The sequence below is a fragment of the Mastomys coucha genome, unplaced genomic scaffold (assembly GCF_008632895.1).
Source record: "Mastomys coucha isolate ucsf_1 unplaced genomic scaffold, UCSF_Mcou_1 pScaffold6, whole genome shotgun sequence".
NCBI classification, from domain to species: Eukaryota; Metazoa; Chordata; class Mammalia; order Rodentia; family Muridae; genus Mastomys; species Mastomys coucha.
This window is the reverse complement of record NW_022196912.1, coordinates 122,821,127-122,844,880: the sequence shown is the minus strand read 5'-3', so window position 1 is coordinate 122,844,880 and position 23,754 is coordinate 122,821,127. Positions and strand designations below refer to the sequence as shown.

Below are 23,754 nucleotides of genomic sequence, written 5' to 3'. Positions count from 1 at the left end.
TCCACTAACGAGGCTGCGAGCCGCCCGGGCCGCTGCACCCCGCGTCCCCGACCGGTCCTCGGCTCGGCCCGGGGGGCGTAACTCGGCGGCGGCCCGGGCGGGCTCACCTGTTACACGGCCGCGGCCCGGCGCGCCCACTGAGGCACGGGGGCACGGGTTGGGGCGGACGCGGGGCTGCCCACGGAAAGGGCCAGCGGGGCGCCCTGCTGCGCGCTGACCCTCTCCTTTGCTCTCCGCAGGCCTCTGCCGCAGACATGGAGAAACTCAGGTGAGTGCCGCGGGCGGGCCGGGGGTGATGGGGAGAGCCGGCCAGGGGGCGCGGCGGGGCCCGGTGGGCGCGGGGTGGGCGCGGGCGGCGGACCGGGGTGCGCGGCTGGGCGCGGGGCAGCGCGCGGGGCTCGGGGCGACCACGGCAGGGGCGTCATCCCCGGCCGGCCCCCAAGGCCCTCGCGCGCTCGCCCCCTGGGACTCCGGGACCCCAAGACCCCGGCGCCGCGTCCCCGCCGTTGCGCCGACAGTTGTCGGGGCCGGGGTAGCGAAGTTTGCGCCGATGGCGGCGGGCGGGGATAGAGCCCGCGCGGCTTCCCAGGCCCCGCGTCTTGGAGCCATTTTGGGGGAACCCCGCGGCCGCGGCCCGAAGCGCCCCCAAGGCCTTCCCGCGCACCCCAAAACAGAGCGGGGGCCCGGGCTCCGAGGGGCCCCGGCGCGCGCGGCAAGCGAGGGACCAGCCCATTTGAATATTCGCGGCTCCGGCCGCCGTCGCCCTTACCTTCGGACAGCCCCCCTCCCCCCCACAGTGTTTTCCTCCCGAGCCAGGGCCTAGGCTGTGTGTGGTCACTAGGCCCGGTCCTTTGGTTCTGGGTTCGGGGACCGTCGCCCCTGGCCAGGATGGTCTCCCGGACCCTTTGTCCAAGGCCAAAATTGTCAATATGTTAATAATTGGGTAGCAGGCCACCAGTCCCTGAGGGGTAGGCCTGGCCGAGCTCAGGCCTGGCCCAAGGTGGGGCCTGGATCCAGGGGAGGGGCTGGGCCTTCCCAGTTGACCTTCAATTCTGATGATGAGTGGTCTCAGATACCCAGGTATCTGGAGACAAGAGCAGAGATCACAGGCCTGGCGCCAGCACATCCTGAGCTGGGAGGGGGTCCAGCCTCTTGGGACCTCAGAACAAAACCTGATGTCAGTGGGCCAAGGCCCACCTTGCATGGTCCAGGCCCAAATGGAAGCCTTGAGGCCTAGGAAGCCATAGTTCTATCTATGGTCATAGCAATGACCTCAGGCCCAAGCCCGGGCCCTCCCCAGGCCAGGACCCTCCCTGGTGCCCCTCCCTGACTGTCTTTCATCATCATCATCCCCACACTGAGGGAGGGGACACTATTCAACCCAACTGGGACTGGAGAAAAATTAAGAGGTTTCCAGAAAACAGATAGACTGCCTAAACTTGATTCTCTCCCTCCCTCCCTGAGCCCAGCCAAGGGTCTTGGGTGTGGTATGTGTGTCAAGCCTGGGCCCTGAACAACCTCACTGGGGATATAGGTAGGTAGATACTTTGTCCTCAGCTGAAAGGGGAAGCCTGAGGGCAGTGGCTGGGGCCTGGGCCCTGGGACTGAATTGGATCACATGACCTACCATATTTGGTGAGGTCTAGAAGAGGGGACTCAGTATACCTCCTGGAATTGGAGTGGGGAGTGTCCCTCCCTCCAGAATTGGGGAGGGGCCCATTCTTGTCATCTGCTGGCCATCTAACATTGTGTTTCCCCAGCTCCTTCCAGAACATTCCTTTCCTGGTGGTATGGTTACTGAGAGCCACAGTGGGTTTCTGACTGGAGATTAGGGTTGGGCCTGAGGAACCAGAGGCTAAGGGGATCCAGTCACATGGCCTCCCCCAGGGTGTCACAGGATTTGGGGTCCCTCTCTTCTGTGTTTGAGCTTCCTCAGCTGCAGAATGAATGTCCCTACCAAGGCATGTGGGGGAGGGGGAAACAAGTGTCTAGTCTGGGGTCAGGAACACATCGGAGTCCCAGGCAGACTGTCCCCAGAGATGGAGCAGCCCTCTAGTCCCAGGTAAGAGTAAAAGATATCTGTGGCTGAGTGGAAGAATCTTGGGTATCCAGACGGAAGGTACGAGCTGGGTTCTGCCTCCTGGGGCAGAGAATGTGGTTACTCCATGCCCTAGCCTGGGACCTTGGAACTAGGTTGAGTTCTGAGAGGTCCAGCCTTGGCCCCTCCCACTGCTCCCCCACCCCCTCACACTCCCACCTCAGGCTTGAGCCTGGGCAGCTAGCTTGAAGAATGATTTTGGTAGCAGCCTTTTGCCAGCAGACTTGCAGCAGGCGCTCCCTTTCCTCGTCCCCCTGCCAGACTCTCACTCCTCAGCACGGTCCCTCCATCCTCCATGGAGCCCTCAGCAAGTCACTGCCTTTCCCATGGTCCTCCTTGCGCAGGAAGCCTTTTCCTATACAGCTAGGCAGCAGCAAACGTTGAAGTTCTAAATGACCCTCTGTGCTAGGGATTTTACCCAGTCTTTGCACAAGCCCTGTCCAGGATGCTGAGACCCAGCCCAGCCATTCAAAGCAGGCAGACAGGATAGGAAACAGTGAGATCTACCCAGGATGCTGAGACCCAGCAGCATCCAGGCACACAGGATAGGAACAGTGAGATCTGCCCAGGATGCTCCAGGCTAGGGACATTAGCTTCCTGAGATACTGGGGAAAGTATTCTTAAGGGTGCTTGAACTGGGACTCAGGATGACAGACAGGTTAGGCAGGATACTCTCCAAAAGCACAAAGACCTCAGGGCTCAGAAAGCATTATGGGACAGAGGAGGAATGGGGAGTGGAGGTCAGGGGACTGTCCCAGACACCTGGAATGAGGTTCCTCTCCTTCCCAGTGCCACATATGGGCACCCTGAGCACAAGACTTGGCTCTGACCTCTCTTCTGCTACCTCCAGTGCCTGGCAGACACTTGCACACAGTAGGACTGCTTGGGGGTCACTGGCGCATAGTAGGTACACAACCACACTTATTGATGCCCTGGCCTCAGGGCTGCAGCCCAACATCTCCCTCTGAGTCCTGCACATCCCTGCTCAGGTACTCCACCTCCAGTTGTCTATGAAACTCAGACGCTGCAGCAAGCACTGGGACGTCCCTGCATCTCAGCTGCCTGATGTGTGGTGCCCTGTTAGGCAGCCCCCCTCTCTCTCTCTTTGAGCTGCAGCTTTGCCTCTGTGCTGAGGTGCAGAGGGTATTTGGCAAGCCCAAAGATCCCCTCACTGGTGGCCACGCCTTCTGCCAAAGCCAGTCCATAAAGCAGTACCATGGTAGTCTCCAGAGAAGCAGCACAGAGCCGGTGACCAACTGCACATCTAACATGTAGAGCAGCCCGGGGACCACCTGCACACTGCCAGCCATTCCAGACCTCCAAGATGCCCCCACCTCCGCCAAACACAGCCCCAACCTCAGAGTCACCAGGATCCTGGCTTTTTGAGTCTATGAGGAGCTCCTACTGTATTTCACTTGAATCCCCATCTGTTCCCTGAGGCTGGTTGGCTGAGGGAGTCGCCCCAGTGAATGGCCATCCCCTTGAGCCATAGGGTCATGGTAGACAAAGCTGCTGTAGACATCCACGGACAAGTGTCCTGTGTGTGTGGCAGGGCACACATGATCATAGGACAGAGGCACCCAACGCCACTGCCCAGGTCCTTGGCAGCTTCCCCCATCAGGTAGGCATGGGGTCTCTCCTAGCTGGATTCCTGTCATTTGATATCTGTCTTGGGTGGCATCTACAGGCACTTCCCCCGCGGGATCCAGTGTGGCTGTGGATTGTGAGTATTCTTTATACAGCCAGTTCCAGCAGGTCAGCACCTTCTGCCACCGTATGCTGCTCACTGTGGTCCTTGGGTGGACAGGACATCACGGCTTTGACACTGTTGCATATCTCAAGCTGGGGTACTGGGTTGGCACTCGGGGCCTCAAGTGCCAGCAGGTACTCCACCTTTGAACAGAGCCCAGCCTGCTCCTGCTCTCTGTTTGAAGTCTTTTGTGTGTTGCTAATGGATTTTCAGGAGCCCTGCATGGCCGCCTTCTTCTTGAACTTGGTCCCGGTGTCCTGAAGTCAGTATTATTTTCACAGGGATACCGCTCATGCATTTGACCCACACGTTGAACTTCTCAACCTTAATGCTTTCATGGAACCTTGTGCAGGCCAGGCTGACTTCCATGCTGGAATGGGGGTGGCAGAGGGGGGCACACACTCGAGGCTGGCTCCAGAGAAACAAGTGGCTGTCAGGGCCACATGTACCTTTCCTGAAGCCAAGGCTGAGGATGCAACCAAGACTCCAGACCCCCGCTCCCCAGGCCCCTTGTGTAGCTCCCAGCACCCCACCCCCACTTCTGCTCCCACTCACCGGATCCACCCTGCCCTCCTTCCCCTCCCTTGAAGGTCTTGCCTTGGTCATCTGACTTGTCACTTGGATTTTAGTTTGCTCATTGACCACAGACTCAACACATTTATTAAGCACCACTGTTTACCAATGATATTGTAATCAAGGAATATATAGAAGAAAACACCCTAACCAGTTAGTGCAGACAGCAGTTTTCCTAAACAAGTAAAGTTGACAATTAAACGTGCTTTGGGGACAGAAATGGGAGGGTGACCATCTATGGGGAGGGGCAGTTTTGCAAGCCTGGGAAGATAGGCGAAGAGCAAGCCGGGAGAGAGGCCTGAGCTCCTGGCAGGCAGGAGATAACCACTTTAGGGACCTGGTAAGCTTTGGAGGTGGACCAGGAGGTGGGTTCTGAGGACATAGGGGGCTCACTGAGCCAGATCTGCTGACAGATGTGGCATGACAGGTGCTAGGCCTGAGTGAACGGGGCAGCTGTGAGGAGATGTGTGCTTTGGGGGGTACACAGGCTTGGGTGTGGGGGTGTCTCCCTACCTCAGATCCCCTACTCTTCATTTCTTTTCCCTTAAGCCCACCCACTCACTACTCCCAATTAGCCAGATCATCAATAAATGAGGTTTTTCAAGGCTCCTGCCTCTACTTCTAAAATCTGATGCTACTAGAAGAAACCCAATTCTCACTAAGGTGTGAGTGACTACCTCCTCTTGAATTCTTCCTTTAGGGATCAGACTATTGTAGAGGCCTGGCACATGAAGTAGTTTTTGTTCTTTCTACCTGTCTATCCCTTCAGAGTTTCCTGACCCTACAGCCTAGCTGGAACCCTGCCCTACAAACCTCCTTCATGGAATAAGTTGTTCTACGAGAATGGAGCCACCATCCTAGCTTGAATGTCCAGGTCTCTACCTAGTGGCTGTGTGACCTTGAGTAAACTTCTGAACCTCTCTGATTCTCTGGTGGTGGTACCTACTTTAGATAGATGGAATACATTTGAATGGACATGGCTCTTGGAGCCATGTAGCCCCACCTAGACCATATTCCCATAGTGAGGAGGACGATGGAGGCAGGAAAGAGAGAGTCCAGGGTTTGTGGCAGGCCTGGATGAGAAAACACATGCAGGGCTAGAGATGGATGACCCAGGCGCTAAGAGCATTTGTTCTTGCAAAGGACCCAGGTTTGATTCCCAGCACATACAGAGCAACTCAAAACTGTCCACAAGTCCAATTTTAGGGGATCCAACACCCTCTTCTGACTTCTAGAGGTACCAGGCACACACATCATACACAAATATTCAAGTAAAATACCCATATGCATAAAATAAATCTAAAAACTTTAAAAAGGAAAACAGCCACGGGAATGGGGCCTTCCGAGCTGCGACGGGGCCATCTGCTTCATACACGCCCCGCAGTGGTCCAGGTAACCCACATCCCTAGCCAGGGCAGTAGGTGTCAGGAGGCCTCATGACCCTGGGGCAGAGAGAGAGGGGCTCAGGACATCATGGTGGTCACAAGTGGCCCATGGGATTTTGTTTCAGATAGGGAAACTGAGGGACCCCAAAGACAGCTTCCTTCCTATGGGGTGCCTTCTTCCAGACGCTGGCACTAACATATGCTGTGGGCACCACAGCTCTGGAGACAGCCTGTGAGAGCATGCATGCACACGTATGGAGGAGTGGACCTGTGGGGCTAAGGAAGAAGGGACACCATGGAACCTGGGTACCTGGAGGGCTCCGGGCAGCGACTGTCCACCTTGCCCAGCAGCCTATGTCCCTGTCCCATCCCAGATCTTGATGGCTTTGTAACTCCAGAGCAGAGAGACTGCAGACCTCCTACAGCTGCCCCAGGAGTGAATCCCCCATGGTTGTTGATAGTGGCAAGGGGATGAAGGTTTGTCCTCAAGCCAGCCTGGTGCCCAGGTGACAGTACAGCCCCCTGACCCGAGTTCTGAGGGGTGTGGCACCTAGGGGACAGGTGACAGGCCATCTGTCCACTGTCCTCTCCTGCATACTAACCCTGTCCTAGGATGGGAGACAGTCTGGGGGGGGGGCAGGGATGAGAGTGCCAGTCAGGAAAGACAGGAGCCCCAATAAAGCCGAGTACTGGGGCCCATGTAGCCCCTCTGCTTAGCCTCTTCCAGGCTTCGTTGGTACTTTACCCACCACTGGGATGCCCCCAAATCCAGTGCTGCCAGCTCTCCAATGCAGGGCACTCCTGGAGCTGTGCCCTCCCCTGGCTGATCCAGGTCCCACATCTATATATCCCACCCCAGGATGGGACTCCCTCCTACCTTTGACCCCAACCCAAGCACAGCTTGGTGATCTCCCCAACCCGAGGTGACTGCTTCAAGACTAGGTCCAGAGGCCGGGGATGTGGGGACTGGGGTGAGGTAGGAGGCAGGGTTGAGAAGTACAGGAAGAAAGGGGCCCATCCTATAGGCAGGGTCAATGGGAGGGACGGGGAATGTCCAGAACTCTTCAGACACGGGAGATGCTGTCTGTGAAGAGATTCTCAGGTACCCTACAGACAGGTGGGACAGAAGGATGGAGACGACTGGAATTAGAAGCACCGGGGACCATGGCAGCTCGTGATATTTGCTACTGGGGATTATTGTGAGCGTGTGCACCCAAGGGAAGAGAGTGGCTGATAGGAAGCAGGCATGAGGAGCAACCTCAAAGGATGCTGGGAAAGGGTTGCCAGCCAGCCAGATGCCAGGTGAGGGACAAGAAGGGAGCGACGGGCGTTATTCAGTACCGCAAGCCTGGCAGGGCCATGGAGACAGACAGCAGGGACAGAATACATTTCCGGCAGCAGAACGGACAGTGCCTGAAGATCAGGGAAGGTGGTTATTGAGGTGTGAAAAGCAGCCACCCACAGGACTGCTGGAGAGAATGATCTAGAAGGAGGGGCTCACTGATTCAGGAAGGAAGCCTGTGATGGAACTAGCACAAAACAGGAAGGGCCCAGAGGGTTATCCCAGGCACATAGCACAGGTGTCAGGCAGATGTGGGTAGGTGGCACATGGGGTGACATCTGTGGAGGTTCCCTTGGACGGCTTCCTGTGTGCTCCATGCTGTGGGTGGGCGGGAGAGGAAGAGGCGCTGGGGGTGGTGCAGAGACATGAGGATAATGGTGGCACCCCAGGTCAGTCCATCTTCAGGGACTGAGTCCAGGTAGGAACCTCCTGTCCTTGGGGTGGGGGTGAGAGCATCGGAAAAGCCTTGGGGAGGAGTGTAGGAACAGAGAAGAGGATGGCCCTACCGGGGGTGGGGCTCTACTCGGCCCTGTGGTTTTATAGCTGCCCCGGGGCATCTAGCTCTACCAACCCCAAGGGCTCTCTAGGACACAGCTCGGCACATGGCTCTCTTGGCAGGGGAGGGTGACTGGGTAGGGCTGTAGCTGCCTGATAAGATGAGGTGAGGGGCTGCCTTTTTCCTGCTGTAGCTCCTGATCTGACAGAGGGTCCCTGTCAGCCTGAACTGCATAGCCATAGAAGCTGGAGATAGAGCCGGGGCAGATGCCCAGTATGTGGAGACCTGAGATCCCTGGGGCCAACCCCCTTCCAGACCGCCCCTTGCTATGGCCGCCAACACAAAGGCCCACAGGCATGCATGCAGGACCCTTCCACGGGGGCTGTTGGTTATGTGACACCTCAGTGACCATGATGGCAATACAGTGGCGAGACATTAGCATCTGGCCTCTACACTGGGACCAGGGGTTGGGGACAGGACAGCACAGAGCTGAGCCCACCCAAGTCCTGTGACCAGGACAGGCCTGACCTTACTGGAAAAGGGGGATGGGGAAGGGAGCTCAGAGGAGATGGTGGACAGGATGGGTGGGGCTCCCGTGCAGGCTTGAGTGTCCAGTCATCCACTGTCAGTGACTCACCAGTTCTTGAGGGAGGGGCAGCCACAGGTACGAAGGGTAGAGCCATCTAGTGGTGACCACTTGCACAACAGACTCTGAAGATGGGCAGCCATGTCAGTACAGACCTAATGCAGCACCCATCAGGGCCCCCGAGGAGCTAGGGGTTGAATAAGAGGGGAATAGGTTGCTATGGCTAATCCATGGGGTTGTGGTGGCCCAGAGCTGCCTCAGGGAGGCTGGGGAAGTCTTTTAGTGTTTAGCAGCGTTTCTACTGTCTGGACATGGGGTCCCCAGGGAGTTAGCTTAAGGCTCAGGTTAGGTAACCTGGGGTATTCTAGGCTACTTGACAACAGGAATCCAGCCCTGGGTCATGCTTGACCCTGCTCCTGCACTGTCAGATTAGGTGCTGAGGCCTGAGACTGTTCATAGGGCTTGGTGGGCAGGTTACCTGGCACACCACTGTAGCTATCCACTCCGTAAGAAGACTGAGGAGAGCCTATCAGAGTAGGTGGCATGTAGGTGAGGATCCTCCTGGAAGAATACTCCAGGCCTTGAGGAGATGGGAAAGCCATGAGGCTCCAAGGCAAATAGAGGCCGAGGCAGTGGTGGCCTGAGAGTGTTTAGGCTGGGTACAGTGGCCAGGGCAGGGTGTGGTCTGCTTAGCCATCCAATTGTCAGAAGAGCTTGGAGTTAGGGGGCCCAGGTAACATAGAAGACCCCTGCACTCTTGCATTCAAAGGTAGCCAGGCTGACAACATGAACATCCCGGGGAGCAGTTTTTGGCCTCTCCAGGGAGAGTTGACCAGCTGGGCTTTCAGGTGGGGAAGAGTTAACCTGGGGCAGGCAGAGCAAGATCCTGGCAGAGGGGACTTGGGAACAAAGTCACCAAAATGAGAAAGCGCTTGCAGCGTGTGAAGAATGACAAGCAATTTGGTGTTGTTGGAGCATGACTGCTTGGGCCATGCTAGAGAGAAGAAAGCTGCACACAGGCTTTCTGCAGGGCCCCACAAAGCAAGGCCAGAGCAACCCTTGGCCCACCACTAATCCTGGACCGATGACTAAAAGTCCAGCCCCACCCCATCACCGTGTAGACCAGAAAGCAGTCACCAGGCAAACATGGGCATGAGTCCCCTGAAGGACAGGTGGCCCAGCATGGTGAGAGAAGATCCCTAGAGGCAGGAGAGGCATTAAGCTGAGTATGCCAAGAAAGAAGAGGGAGGCTAGACGTTCTGGGGTGGGTTGAGGGTGGGGTGGTATGGCTGGTGGGAGTGAGGACAGTGGCTGGTGAGTCCTAGGAAGGAACTCAGCCGAAAGGACGGGCCCAGCTAGCTCAGGAGCCTTCAGCTACGGTGTAGAGTCCTCAGATGAGGCTGAAACCTTTCTTGCCTGAGCATGCTGGAGTGAGCACAGGCAGCCTCGAGCTCCACAGGTGGCTGTCTGCATCTAAGATGAGCAGTGACAGTCCCTGCTTCCTAGCAGTGTGAGGAGGCTCTGGTCCACACCTGCTGTTCCTTCAGTGTCTTGAGCTTTCTCTACCCTCAGGACCCCTGCTGGTCCCCAGGGTCCCTCAGCTGCTTTGTCAGGCTTTTCCCCAGGGAAGATGACAGACGTGTCAACAGATTCCCTCCCTAAGAGAAAGGATTGCTTCCATGCCTAGTAGGGAGGAAATGAGCTCTGTGCATGCTGGGAAGCAGCACATGACAGAGACCCACCCTGTCTCTTCCTGAAACGCACCAGTACCGGGGCATCACCTGCTCTTATCCATGCTGGTGGCTTGGTCCCAGGGCAGGCAGCCTTGATGACCAAGCTAGAGCAATCTCTGGCCCTGCTAGAGGTGGGTACAGCCCACAGCCAGCTCACTTCCTCCTATCGCCTCTCCTGAATGGGGTGCAAGAGAGGAATAGGGTGGGCCACATCTCTGTCCTGAGACATAGCTGGTGCTCTCGGGACTGTGGCATAATATCCCTGGAGCCTTTCCTCAGGTCTGGGAGGATGGTTCCTGTATCGGATGCTACACTCACACTTTCCCTGTGTTGCCTGGCTCAGAACAAAAGCAGACATTTGTGCAATAGTGGTGCTATTACAATGCCCTGTAAGTGATCAGAATCAGACATGTATCCCCTCGCAGCCTCAGTTTCCCCTTGGGTTCCAGACTTCATCTAGTGCCGAGATATCCAAGCTTCTGACGTCCCTGCAGAGGGGCCATTGACCAGAGCCCAGTTGGTAAGGTGTTAGAGGAAGACACTGTGGCTGGCCACTGTTGTTGGTCTTGGCCCAGCCTGCTTCAGCCTCTGCAGCCTTGGGAGTGGCTACTGTGTGAAGGGCTGAGAGCCTCCAGCCCCCGACCCCTGCAGCTCTCATCTCATCACTCCATGCTTGCGGGAACTTTTCTTCCAGTGACAGAATTTGATCCTAAGAAAAGTTTTTCTTCCAATTTTTCCTCTGTAGAAAAGATGACAAACCCAGAATAGTATAGTTTTTTTTTTTTCAATTGCCCAGCATTCCACTACCCAGGCGTAACAAATGAGCATTTCTTTTCTTCTGTGATGGTCTGTACAGTGAGTTTTTAAAATGGGATTACACAGCTCTTGGCACGTCTGCCTTCTCTTGAAGCCCTTTTTGAAAACCTAGTTTCTGGGCCAGCCAGGAGCTTCTGTGGGTGGGACTGGCTCACTGCGGTGGCTGCTTGACTATACCTCAGCCCTAAGTATGCCTGCCATGTGTCCCCTCAAGTCCATGTGTCAGGCCTGACCAGACAGGCCATGGCCGTGTGGCAGGCACACAGGTGTGGCAGTATCCTCCAGCAGGGCAGTGTCAGATCAGGTCTGAGCCAGACCAGTGTCCTTTGCTATACCCACCCACTGTCCAGTCAGGCTCCAGCACAGGAGCGCTGGGGTGGGGGATGGGGTAGATGAGCAAGGTCCTAGCCGAGGATAGAGACACCTGTCATCTGCACACCCCAAAGCCTGAAGGACAGCCAATGTGGCCTCACTGTAGAGAGGGGCTGCCTGTTCCCTTCGCCAGCACGTCATGCACATCAGGAACAGAGCCTGCCAGAAACCCAGCCCTAGTGCAGGACAGGCGATTGACAGATCTAGAGCAGGCAGGAGGGGAGACTTTCTCCCTGCAACATACGTGAGGCTAAGATAGAGGATGCAGGCCTGTGGGTAGGAAGAGAACCCCCCAATTAACCCAGCTGGTGACCAAGGAACCCTACCCCAAGGGGGCTTTAGTGTCACCAGTGAGCTCAGAGCTCTTTGGAGCCACCAGTGGGGCCATCAGATGCACAGCTGCCCCTGAGTAATCCTGCCCCCTTGTCTCTTGGCCTCAGCCCCGCGGCTGCACCCCACATGTTCTGAGCAGCTCCGTCCTCTTCGCCCACAGGCTGCACAGCCCCTGGGTGCCCTTGTGCCTCGGGCAGCCCCGAGTCCTGCAGGGCCGCCTGGCCAGGTCCTTACCCTCGCTCTGGGACAGGTAACACACCTGTTGTCTCCCCTTGTATACCCCTACTCCTTGGTGTCTCTTTGTCTGTCCCAGGACTTGTGTCCCATGTCTGCGTCCAGCTCCCCAGGATAGATGGCCTCAGAAGAAGTCTCCTGGCTCACAAAACCTTGTTGATACAGCCTAGCTCCATCGCTGGGCTCCTGTGAGTGGCCAGAGAGACCTTATAGAAGGCCTTCAGGCCCCCTCTTGAAGCATGGGGTCAGGACTCTAATAATGCCTGCCCAGGTCTTCTAGTGGGTGAAGAGGACCTACAATGCAACCACCCTTCCCTCACCAGGACACTGACCAAAAAGAAGCCACCATCATCACTCCTGGGGCTGCTGAGGCTCAGGCTGCTCTCAGCTCCTCAGCCCCCTTCCCCTGCGCGTATGTTAAGGGGCTGTCTCCATGGTTCCCCTTCACAATTTAATGGCCTGTAACCTGTAAACTGAAATAAACCTCACTCCCCCTGGGGGAAAAAAAAAGGCTATGTCTGGGTACCAGGAAGCCCCAACCCAGCAGCTACACCTATCTAGCCAAATCCCTGCCCATTAGGAGCACAGGAGTCGACAACTTAAGCTAGTCTCCCAGTGGTCTTGCAGCCCCACTCCCACGGGGACACCTCCAACACCATACCATTGTGTCAGGTCCTGTATCCAGCGCAGGTACCAGCGGCAGCTGTGCTCCCTGTATATGGAAAGGCCATTCTGCTTTGCAAGTGTGGACACTGAGGTCCTGGGAGAGGTCCAGTTAGTCCATGGGAGAATAAGACATTGGCTGGAGATGATGGCAATACCCAAGTAACCACCTGGGCCTTCCCTGTCCAGGAGCTTCTGACCCCAGGGTACGGCCAGACGTGAGGGAGGGACAAGGAGGAGTTGCCATGGCTCTCTCTAGGTTTCAGGGTTCAGAGGCTGGAAGCAGTGGGATAGTGGTGGGTGGGGCCCGAGATGATGCTGAGTGCAGTGGCAGTTCTGGCTAGACAAAGGCCTACAGGTAGGAAGGTGCCAGATGGCAAGGGAGAAGATGCCACAGGAACACCACCAGCAATGACTGAGGATGTGTGTCTGGGTCAGTGGCCTGGGTGATGGAACCGCTGGAGCAAGCAGGCTGGAGATCTAGCAGCTGGGGGTTCTGTTGGCCAACAGCTGTCCTGGAGGGACAGGTGGCTATGATGGCTGGGGGGCTCGGGTGCCAGGGGAAGGAAGGGCTGGTGATCACCCGTGTCAAGAAGCCTACTCGATGCCCAGGGTAAACTAAGGCTCTGCGGAGCAATTTGTCTTGGTGGGTACCCGATCTGTACTATGGCGTCTGTTCCTGTTGATTGGTTCTCAGAGCAGGGGAGAGGAAGGATGGGGGTGACTTTGGCTCAGTCTGAACAGGGTGAGCAGGATCCAAACTGAGAAAAGATAGGTAGGTGGCTGTAGGTAGATGGGGCAGGCTGCCTCTCGGGCCCTTGAAAGGGTCAAGGTGGAAGGTGGGGGCCTAACATGCTGCAGCAACAGCCTCTGAAGAGCCTGGCCCGGAGGCTGGCAGAGTGTGAAGAGTCAGGCTGAGGGGGCCACCCCAGCAGATGGACAGTGCGCTCGCCTATTCCGAAGGGTACAGTCAGGAGCCCCTCCTCCCCGCAAGGAGCCCCCAACCTCAGGGGCTACAACTCTGCTTTGGATGAAGTGGGTACTTCAGGAAGCTTGCCACCCCACAAAGTAGTAGTGGCTGCCTGGAGTGGGTGGGTGGGTGCATCCAGGCGGGCTGCCTGGAGGAGAGCAGCTTAGAGCCAACTGGCAGAACACCTGGCAGCTGGGCTTGTGTGGGCAGCAGTGCCTTGCCTCTGGGTTTCCTTTGGATTCTCTTTTTGGGGACTGAGGCCCAGGAGGACCCGCCTCCTTCCCTTAGGCCTGGGCAGGAATCCAGGAATGCTTAATACGGGTGGCTGGAGGTGTGCCCGCCCACGGCACGTGCAGCTTACTCACTGGGTTGAAGACACCTCTGATGGGTACGCCTGCCCACCGTCCATACCCCTCACTGAATTTTGAGTCAGGGAGGTCCCCACAGCACATCTGGGCAGAGTTTTGGCTCCCAGCACCTGCCACCTCCTACCCGAGGTTTCCAACATGGTTCCTGAACGTCCCCCCTGCCCCTGCCTTATAGCAAGTCTACTAGAAGTTACCACCCTCTTTAGTGTTGGGGCTCCCACAAGGCAGCACAGAGTCCTGATCCCTGAGGGGACCTGAGTGCTGGCACAGCCGCCATGTGGGGTACGAGAGTGGGGGAACATGCCTGAGTGCACGCACACAGTACATGCCCACAGCATGCTTGGCTGGCTGGTGTCACCTCAGTTCCCCCATGCTCAGAGCCACAGCCTGGTGTCTTGCAGTGCCCTCCAGGAACAGAAGGGCGAGCTGCGCAAGCGGCTGTCCTACACCACGCATAAGCTGGAGAAGTTGGAGACAGAGTTTGACTCCACCCGCCACTACCTGGAGATTGAGCTGAGGCGTGCACAGGAGGAGCTGGACAAGGTCACGGAGAAGCTGCGCAGGTGAGGATGGGCTAGGGGACTGGGGAGAGGCGGGGGTGGGGGGAGGAGATGGATCACACCAATCTCACCTCTGGGGGACATTTACCCTGTAGAACCAAGAGCAGAGCAGGCCACCTGGGGCTTGAACCCAGGGCCACTGATACTAGTGGCAGGCTCCTTCAGCCCCCTCTTCCAGACCTGGCTCCTTGCCCCCTCATATTCGATCTGCTCTGGCTCTGGACAAGCTGACAGCAGCACAGAAGGGTCTGCTTCCAGCCCCCGCCCACCCCATCACTGGCCACTAATCTCCTGAGATGAATCTGAATGTAGGAGCTGCATCCTTGATTGGCTTGGGGACTCAGAATGCATTGAGAGGAGGGTGATTCTTAACATATTTTCCTTCTGTGCGTTTATTTTTCTAAGCCCTATTGTGGGCATCCCCAGCTTAGAAATACAAAGGCGACACAGACTGCTGGAGGTTGAATTTGTTTTAAATATTTAGAGTAGCAGCTGGCGCTGTCCTGAGGGCATTTTGTCCCTCATCGAATGGCCCCATTCTTCTGGGCTTCTGAATGTCACCGTCAAGCTGTGCAGAAGCCAAGCTTGGGCAGTGCAGCCAGACCTTGGTTGAAGTCCCAGCTCTGCCACTTAACTGTATTAAGCATCTTTTTGTGTCCCTTTCCTGTTGGTAAGGCAGAAATAATACCACAAAGGTTGTCTAGAGGACATCAGGGCCACCATACCCAGTCCCCCAACCACCAGCAAGTCATCCAAAGCCATACCTGCTTTCCCAAGTGGAACCACACTTGCTCACTGGCACTCATCCCAGGGCCGCTCATACATGTGTCTCCCTCTCGTGTACAACTGATCCGTAAACCACCCTGCCAGCGTCTGAGACATGTGGATGGATATGCCTTCCTGTGTTCTCCAAGGAGCCCTACTGTGGGTGGGCAGGATAATGGGGCTTCAGCCATGGCCTAGGAGAACTTAAGCGCAGACACTGAATCAGGTAGAGCTGGTGGGGCAAGCTTAGGTGCCTGGCAGCCATGTTAGGAAGGGCGTGATGGCAGTGAGGTCGCTGGGGTTGTAGGAAAGTCAGGCCTTGCAAGTTGTGACCCCCACTGCTTCCTGCTGTAGGATTCAGAGCAACTACATGGCGCTGCAGAGGATCAACCAGGAGCTGGAGGACAAGCTGTACCGGATGGTAAGGCCCCAGCACTTCTCACCGTGTGGCCCTGAGTGGGAGGTACCCTCAGGGTAACAGGGAGGTGGGGTCCAGGGCAACTGAGCCTGTGCGGGCAGTGCAGAGACAGCCATGGAGTTTTGGCACCTCCCCTATGTTAAAATGAGGAGGTTCCCACTTGGTCTTGTCTGGTATTGGGTGTGTTCGTGCCTGCCTGTCTTCAAACTGACGCAGGACTGTCCCAAAGGCACAGGACAGGTGGGGGCCATGCTGAGCATTGTTCTCCCAACTCACTGAGTGATATGGGCAGGCAAGCCACACCCCCCACCTCAGAAACAGGACACCAAGAGCAGGTGACTGAGGCTCAGTGGAATCCACTGGCCTAGGCTGGTCCAGCTGGTCAGTGGTGGGGTGGGATTAAACCTGGGTCAGTCTGCGGTCTTAGCCCTTGCACCATTAGCCTTCTGGGCACCTTGTCGTCAACAGCTGTTGGCTCACAAAAGCCTTGACCCAATAGCTGGGCTATGGCACTAACCACAGGCCGCTCCTTCCCCACTGCCCAGGGCCAGCACTATGAGGAAGAGAAGCGTGCCATGAGCCACGAGATTGTCGCGCTTAACAGCCACCTGCTGGAGGCTAAGGTGACCATTGACAAGCTGTCGGAGGACAACGTGAGTTCTGTGGACATGTGGCAGATGTTGTCTGGGGGCTTCCCAGGGGAAGCCGTGGCAGGCAGGGCCTTTCTGATTCCAAGAGACTGCAGCCTGGCTCCGGAGAAGGGTGTGGGTAGGGCAGTGAGGACTTGGAGCAGTGTTCAGGGTAACTGGGAAAGGAATGAAGATGGGATTCAGGAGTCCTCTGTCCCACACAAGATCCCAGGCCGCTCAGCTTGTAACTTCAGCTAGCCCCAGTATGATACCACAACTGTGTAGATATTGAAAGGGCCCGTGAGTGGCCCTGCCACTGTCCCCTTTGGGCTGACTGTGAACACATTAATTAGCCCCTGCTCCTTACTGCAAGACTGTAGGAGGTTCTGAGATTACAGTCTGGCCAACATAGTCTGAGGAAAGAAAAATGGTTGCCCTTTTGAACTCTGAGTCTATATAGGGAAAGTACAGAGTTAATTGGACAGCCAACAGTCTGGGTAGTGTGCTAGAAGTGCGAAGTGCCTGTGTGTGCCAGCTCCAGCTTCTGGTAGTCTCACTAGTGGATCACTTAGGATTTGGAGACTTGGTTCTCAGAGGCCTGGTGGCCTGGGCCCTTCCTGGGGTCATCTGCTTCTCTGGATGGCATGCCCTACACATCATGGCTGACCTGGGCTGGCTGTTCAGTGCCCGCAGCCTTCTGGTTCCCATGACAGCTGCTGTGGGGACTTACGGGGGCTGACTTGTAACTCTGTTCCTAGGAAGTTCAGGGAGGAATTGAGAGGGTCTGGAAGACCCAATTTCCCTCCCTCATGCAGGCCTAGTGCGAAGGTGGGATAGGAGAGGGCAGGTCAGGACACTGGTCCCAGCTGAGTGGAGCTGAGGCAGTAGTCCTGGGCTCTGTGGGCCAGAGGTAGTTTATGGAGAAGGAAGGAGGAGTCCAACCCAGGCACATGCAGCAGAGATTTATTTCCAAAAGGGAACTGCCCTCATTCCTACTGTTTGCATCTGTTTTCAGCTCACAAGGCTGAGCAGGGTCCCACTTGCACCTGGGGTCACGTACCTGCCTTGACCCCAGCACTGCCTGGCAAACCGGCCCCGAGGACAGAGGACAGTCAACCCCATGAAGTGTGTTGAGCCACAGCAGGAGACTAAGATGGGAGGGAGCTGGGGCTCATCCCTGTCCCTGACTTGTGCTCAGCACTCCCACTGAGTCATCTTTGGATTCCAGGAGCTTCCAGGAATAGGAACCCCAGACCTGGTAGACCAACCTGCTAACTTCTGGGGGCTCAGAGCTGATGGGGGCCCACCTGTTGCTGCCCTAACCTGTGGAGGGCCCAGTGTTGACTGGGCACCCTCCACATACCAGCAGGTCAAAGCACTGACAGTGTGGAGCCCAGGCAGGGACCAGCCAGGACCAGCCACCCTGCCTGTTCTGTTCTCCGCTCCCATTGCCCTGCTGGCTCTGGGCACCGGCCAGGGCGGCTGCGCCAAACAGCGTCTCTTGTCTTCCAGGAGCTCTATAGGAAGGACTGCAATCTAGCGGCCCAGCTGCTGCAGTGCAGCCAGACCTACGGCAGGGTCCATAAGGTGTCCGAGGTAACGTGGCCCCACCCCACAGCCAGGCCCGCCCCGTCCCGGGACCACCCGGCTCCTTTTGGGCCACCCCACCCCGAAGCCTCTCCCCACCCTCCAGGAAGAAGCTACCCGGTGAGCCTGAACCCTCGTCCCTCGTGCACCTGGGTCCCGGCTTCCTGACGGTGAAAGGAGCCCCCATACCACACTTCCCAGACCCACCCTTGGGCTACACACACCCGTTTCATTTGAGGGCTGCCCCTTGTGTGTACCTCACACAGTCACCATGGGGCCTGGTCACTATTAGAGTCAGGAACCTGAAGGGCAGGCTCTATTGAAGTGAGCTGCAGCAGAGCCCAAGTCGACACTAAACTAAACTAGACAAGAGTCCACCCTGCCTGCCCGTGACCATTCTGGTCACACTGTCTCTCCCACCACACACGCACCAGGAATCTTCTACCTAGACCACTTTCCATGACCCCTTTCCCTAGGCCAGGCCGAACCCACGACACTCACAAAATAGATCAAACAGTAGTGGGACACCCCCTACCTGCCACAGGCATTCGATGGAGACCCCTGGCCTAGCACTGGCCGCTCAATCTTTGTTGCATCTGTTTTCTGAATCTGTCTTGTTCAGCGATGAATGGGGGAGGGGGCCCCCCTCACTGGGGTCCAGCAAGAACAAGTCGCCCCTCTCTAGGCAGGACCCAGGAAGGGTGCTGGTCTGGAGCCTGGCTAGGTTCCAGCTTCTCTAGACTGACTGGCACCTCCGTTGGGCCCATTAGAGTGGGTGGGTCGAGGTGATGGGGAACCCCAGGTGCCGAGGACACCTTCATCCGTGGGGGTTAAGTTTGTTCCCGCTGGTGTGAGGTGAGACACCTAGGGAGGCCTGTTGTCTGTCTCTCTGTCTCTGTTGTTGATGCTGGTGTGGCCCTGGCCTCGGGGCCAGGGCTGAGCCTCTTTGCTATGACCTGTCCCCATTGTCCTCTCCTCCTCACGCCCGTTCCAGCTGCCCTCGGACTTCCAGCAGCGTGTGAGCCTGCACATGGAGAAGCATGGTTGCAGCCTGCCGTCCCCACTGTGCCATCCGGCCTACGCCGACAGCGTGCCCACCTGCGTCATCGCCAAGGTGCTGGAGAAGCCGGACCCCGGCAGCCTGTCCTCGCGCATGTCCGATGCCTCGGCCCGCGACCTGGGCTACCGCGACGGCGTGGAGAAGCCCGGCCCGCGGCCCCCGTACAAGGGAGACCTCTACTGCAGCGACACGGCTCTCTACTGCCCCGACGAGCACGAGCATGACCGGCGTCCCAGCGTGGACACGCCGGTGACCGACGTGGGCTTCCTGCGGGCGCAGAATTCCACCGACAGCGCGGCGGAGGAGGAGGAAGAGGCGGAAGCAGCGGCCTTCCCCGAGGCCTACCGCCGCGAGGCCTTCCAGGGCTACGCGGCCTCGCTGCCCACGTCCAGCTCCTACTCCAGCTTCAGCGCCACGTCCGAGGAGAAGGAGCACGCGCAGGCGAGCACGCTGACCGCCTCGCAGCAGGCCATCTACCTGAGCAGCCGCGATGAGTTCTTCAGCCGCAAGCCCTCCGCCACCTACGGGAGCGGCCCTCGCTTCGCCAAGGCCGCGGCCACCCTGGGCTCCCCGCTGGAGGCCCAGGTGGCCCCAAGCTTCGCTCGGACTGTGTCTCCGTACCCGGCCGAGCCCTACCGCTACCCGGCCTCCCCCGGCCCCCAGCAGGCTCTCATGCCTCCAAACCTGTGGAGCCTGCGCGCCAAGCCGAGCGGGAACCGGCTTGCCGGGGAGGACATTCGAGGCCAGTGGCGGCCCGTGAGCGTGGAGGATGTGGGCGCCTACCCCTACCAGGCCGGCGCCGCAGCAGGCCGCGCCGCCTCGCCCTACTCGGACCGTTACTACGGCGGCGGCGGCAGCGGTGGCAGTGGCAGCCCCGGCGAGAAGGCCGAGGGCCGGGCTAGCCCCCTCTATGCCACCTACAAGGCCGATAGTTTCTCGGAGGGCGATGACCTGTCTCAGGGTCATCTGGCCGAGCCCTGCTTCCTCCGAGCAGGTGGCGATCTGAGCCTCAGCCCCAGCCGTTCGGCTGATGCTCTCACTGGCTACGCGACCAGTGACGGGGATGGAGATAGGCTCAGGGTGCAGCTGTGTGGGGCTGGCAGCAGCCCGGAGCCCGAGCATGGCTCCCGGGATTCCCTGGAGCCTAGCTCCATGGAGGCCTCTCCCGAAATGCACCCTCCCACCCGCCTCAGCCCCCAGCAGGCCTTCCCAAGGACTGGAGGCTCTGGGCTGAGCCGCAAGGACAGTCTCACTAAAGCCCAGCTCTATGGTACCCTGCTCAACTGACTGCCATCAGCAGGCTGCAGTCAGGAGCTCCCTACCACCCTGCCCCATATAGGGAGTAGCTAACCCCCTTGTCCCATCCCCTGCCAAGGAACAACCCTTCCAGTTCCTCCTGACCCTCTTACTGCCACCCCAGTAGAACCTGAAGAGACCCCCTCTGCCGTCGTCTTGTCCACCCCAGCCTCTGCTACAAACCCAGAATATTTCCGCTCTGCACCCTTCCCTGAAGTGAGCATCCCCTGTTTTGTAAGTGAAGCTATTTTTTTAGGGAAAAGAGTGTTTCTTCGCGCACTTGCCGCCAGATTCTGGATGGCAGCCTTGGCGTGCCCCACATGAAGTTCACTTCCAGTGAGGGTGCGTGGGGCCTGCCCCAGGGAAGGGGAGGCTGGGGCCCTAGAGGGACCAGTCTCCACAAGAGGGGAGAAGCCAGAAACAAGGGAACAAGTGGGAAGTTCTGTACACTGAGGAGGGGGAACCAAAGCCACTTAGGGCGCAGAAAATGTCTTATGCTCTCGTCTCACAGTGCAGCCAGCACTCTGCCCTGATCCACCCTGAGCTCTTCCGTGGCCCGGCCTGTGGGCCCAAGAGAGGCCAGGGACACCCCCAGAACAGCCGGTGCTCGTTCCTTCCCCTCCCCCTCCCAACACCACCTGACTCTACCTCAGACATGAGGCTCCTCCCACCCCTGTGAACCTGTTGTCTGTGATGCATGCCAGTCCGTTAGTACTGTATTTCGCATTCCTTAATAAAGGACAGCAGTGGAAAGAGCACAGATTTGCGTTGTTTCTTTCCCAACAGCGTTAGCCAGTACCTGAAGCAGAGACCTGGTGTCCCTCACTGGCTCCTGTATGGCAGAGCCACCAACTCTGTCCTCTGATGGCACTGCCATGTCTCCCTCCTTGTGGCTCACCCTGCAGGGTCTATACCGCTTGCCTTCCAGTTCATGCAAGCCTGTGTCTGCTTCACTGTCAAACACAGACGAGGGTCTGTGTCCTCGCTTCCTGCTCATGTCATTCGGTTTCTTTGTGTGCCTGGTCATCTGACACACAGTCATTCAACTCCTGAAAATGCATTGTGGGGTTTTCAACGAGGCCTAGGACGGTGGCTCCTTCCTGCAGAAGGGCTCTCCATCTGCTCCCTGTGGACATCCAGGGGCCTTTCCTGTTGAGAACTACCTCATCCCAGCCACATGCCCTGCAGCAGCTCTGCCTTGGCCTTCAAAGCTAGCAGCTGGCAGAGCACTGGGGTGCTGCTCGCCAGAACCCGGGGGCTGTGCATCCCTCTGGCCACAGCACTTCTTTTCTAGAGTAAGCTCTGGGTTGGGGTTTCATGATTTCCTTTTGTACCCTGTGTTAGCGCCATCTATCCAGCCCCATGCTAGCCCTGCCCACAGGAGGCTGGGAGACAGATGTAATGCTAGGCTCAGAGTGTCAAGGATAAAGTGCCTCATAGAATCCAAATCAGGGAGAGTCCTCTGTCCTAGAGGAGAGGGGGGCAGGAGAGGCACAGTTCACCAGGTAACTCCAGCAAAGGCCCAGGCAGATGACGGCAGGACACGCTAAAACAGTTAGTGCTCTCTGGTGCTTCTCTGACAGAGGGGCCACTAGTTTCCAATGTTCTGTGCTCATACCTGTTGTCATAGGGGACAGTAGCTTCTGGCAGTCCCCATATACCCAGATTGCCAGGTAAGCCCTGGTAGGGAGCCCCTCATCCACAGACCACCTTCTCTGGAGTCCACTCAGACCCTGCCTAGTCTACAACAATGCCCATCCCTATGTTCAACCCCTGCAAACAATCCATGCCCTGTCCCCGAGACCCCAATGGGAAGTGCATGGCTACACTCCCACTGGTTGGTTATCACCATAAGTAGGGCTAATTTCCCCCCTTTCTTTCTATCTGGAGGACACCAGTCCTTTCCTGGGGCCTTCTAGACAGTCGGCAACCTCCTGTATGGTGTCCAGCTGGGGTAGCAGAGTATGGAGAGCCATTTGGGAGACAGTAAAAGGAATCAAGGCTACAGGCTTCAGGGACAGGTGGTTGGAGCATGCTTCTTGAGAAGGGGCCTCCTTAGTAAGACAGATGAAAGTCACAACCTGACTAGGTGGACAAGCCAAGAGTGGGTCCAACCCGTGCAGGCCTCTCTAGACAAGGCAGCTTCTCTCCCAGGATCCCTCTGATCTGATGTTGCAGATTGCAGATGTGAAAGTGGGATGGGCTGAGATGGGCTGGGGAGGGTGGGTGGAGGGAGAACCCACACTCCAGGCTCATCTTTCTCCGTGCTTTCCAAATTTAGCTTTCCTATTTTTAAATTGCAAATGGTGAACTCCCGACACCTCAGCTAGGATCAAAGTCAATCTTTCTGAATGTTCTTTGGAAGAGGCATTTGAAGAAAACAGGGGAAGCATGGGACATACCTGCCCTCCTCCCCAGGAAGCCAGCTGGGGGCAAACACAGAGGCACAGTGCACCAGCTACTCCAGGGAGAAACCAGACCCTAGGGATGGCCCCAGGGAAGACGTGACCACAATGAAAGCCATGACTGTTCACCTGGACCTGAGTCAGCATGGGAGATTCAGACGGCATCTGTCTGTCCTGGTAGCACCATCAAGGAGACAGTCTGAAGAGCTCTTTCCCTACCCTCACTGTCCCAACGGCCCACTGTGTAGCTGAGAAAGCAAAGGCTTTCTCACATGAGAAGCCAATCCCACACCATCAGGAGGCAGGCCCAGAGTCTAACCAGGGCTCCATGATCCCATTGTCCTAGGGACACTGGCTGGAGAGGGCTGGGTACTAAGATAGACAAGGAACTCTTCTATAGCTACCTTCTAACCCTCCTGGAAAAGCCAGGTGACCAGAGCCAATCACTGCAGTGGGACAGAAGATAACCTGGGGAAGATAGAAACCCTGGATGGCAGCCGCAGGAGGAGGAGTGTGAGAGGCTGGAGAAGGCTGGGCCCCCCTGCTTCTGTATTCTAGCTTATTCAGGCGTGCACTCAGGGAGACACTTGTGAAGATGCTACCAGGGGTCCTGAGTTCTTTGAGGGTCACATCAGTCCTCTGTTCACGGCCAGAGCTACTGATCACAGCTCTCCATCTTTCTGGGCAAGGAGTCCTAGTCTATATGGCTTTAGGCAGACGGCAGGCAGCCACTCTGAAAGCTCTCCAAGAGGTTTTTCAAGTGCAAAGGAAGGAGGCAGCTCCTGCCAGCAGCTTCTACCGAGATTAAATCTGGCCCATGCTAAGACCCTGAAAGCAAGAGTCAACAGTAGGAGAGGCTCCCACCAGCCCTTGGCCTGCCACAGCAAAGCCTAGAACAGAACCTGCCCAGGTACCCAGCCTGAACAGGCTCAGTTCCACAAGGTAGCCACACAGATTCATGTAACCCGAGTGTCCAGTGAACTCGGGCCCCACAGATCCATATAACCCAAATGTCCAGTGAACTCCGGCCCCACAGCTCCATGTAACCCGAGCATCCAGTGAACTCGGGCCCCACAGATCCATATAACCCGAATGTCCAGTGAACTCGGGCCCTACAGATCCATATAACCCGAATGTCCAGTGAACTCGGGCCCTACAGATCCATATAACCCGAATGTCCAGTGAACTCGGGCCCCACAGATCCACGTAACCCAAGCATCCAGTGAACTCGGGCCCCACAGATCCACGTAACCCGAGCATCCAGTGAACTCAGGCCCCATGCAGCTCTTCAGGGGGAGAAACTGAGACACTGAGT

At 57.2% G+C, this 23,754-nt stretch overlaps 1 protein-coding gene across 6 annotated transcripts in view; it reads left to right on the top strand.

The window, feature by feature from the left end:
• Window positions 1-20,792, top strand: part of Begain (brain enriched guanylate kinase associated) — a 35,550-nt gene extending 14,758 nt beyond the window's left edge. For all 6 annotated transcript variants that reach the window (XM_031355358.1, XM_031355356.1, XM_031355357.1 and 3 more), the window contains exons 2-7: window positions 240-268; window positions 14,121-14,282; window positions 15,399-15,465; window positions 16,008-16,115; window positions 17,604-17,687; window positions 18,673-20,792. In XM_031355358.1, the coding sequence (XP_031211218.1) occupies window positions 240-268; window positions 14,121-14,282; window positions 15,399-15,465; window positions 16,008-16,115; window positions 17,604-17,687; window positions 18,673-20,025 (1,803 nt within the window). In that variant the 3' untranslated portion in view covers window positions 20,026-20,792. The remainder of the gene's footprint in view (window positions 1-239; window positions 269-14,120; window positions 14,283-15,398; window positions 15,466-16,007; window positions 16,116-17,603; window positions 17,688-18,672) is intronic.
• The last annotated feature ends 2,962 nt before the right edge of the window (window positions 20,793-23,754 follow it).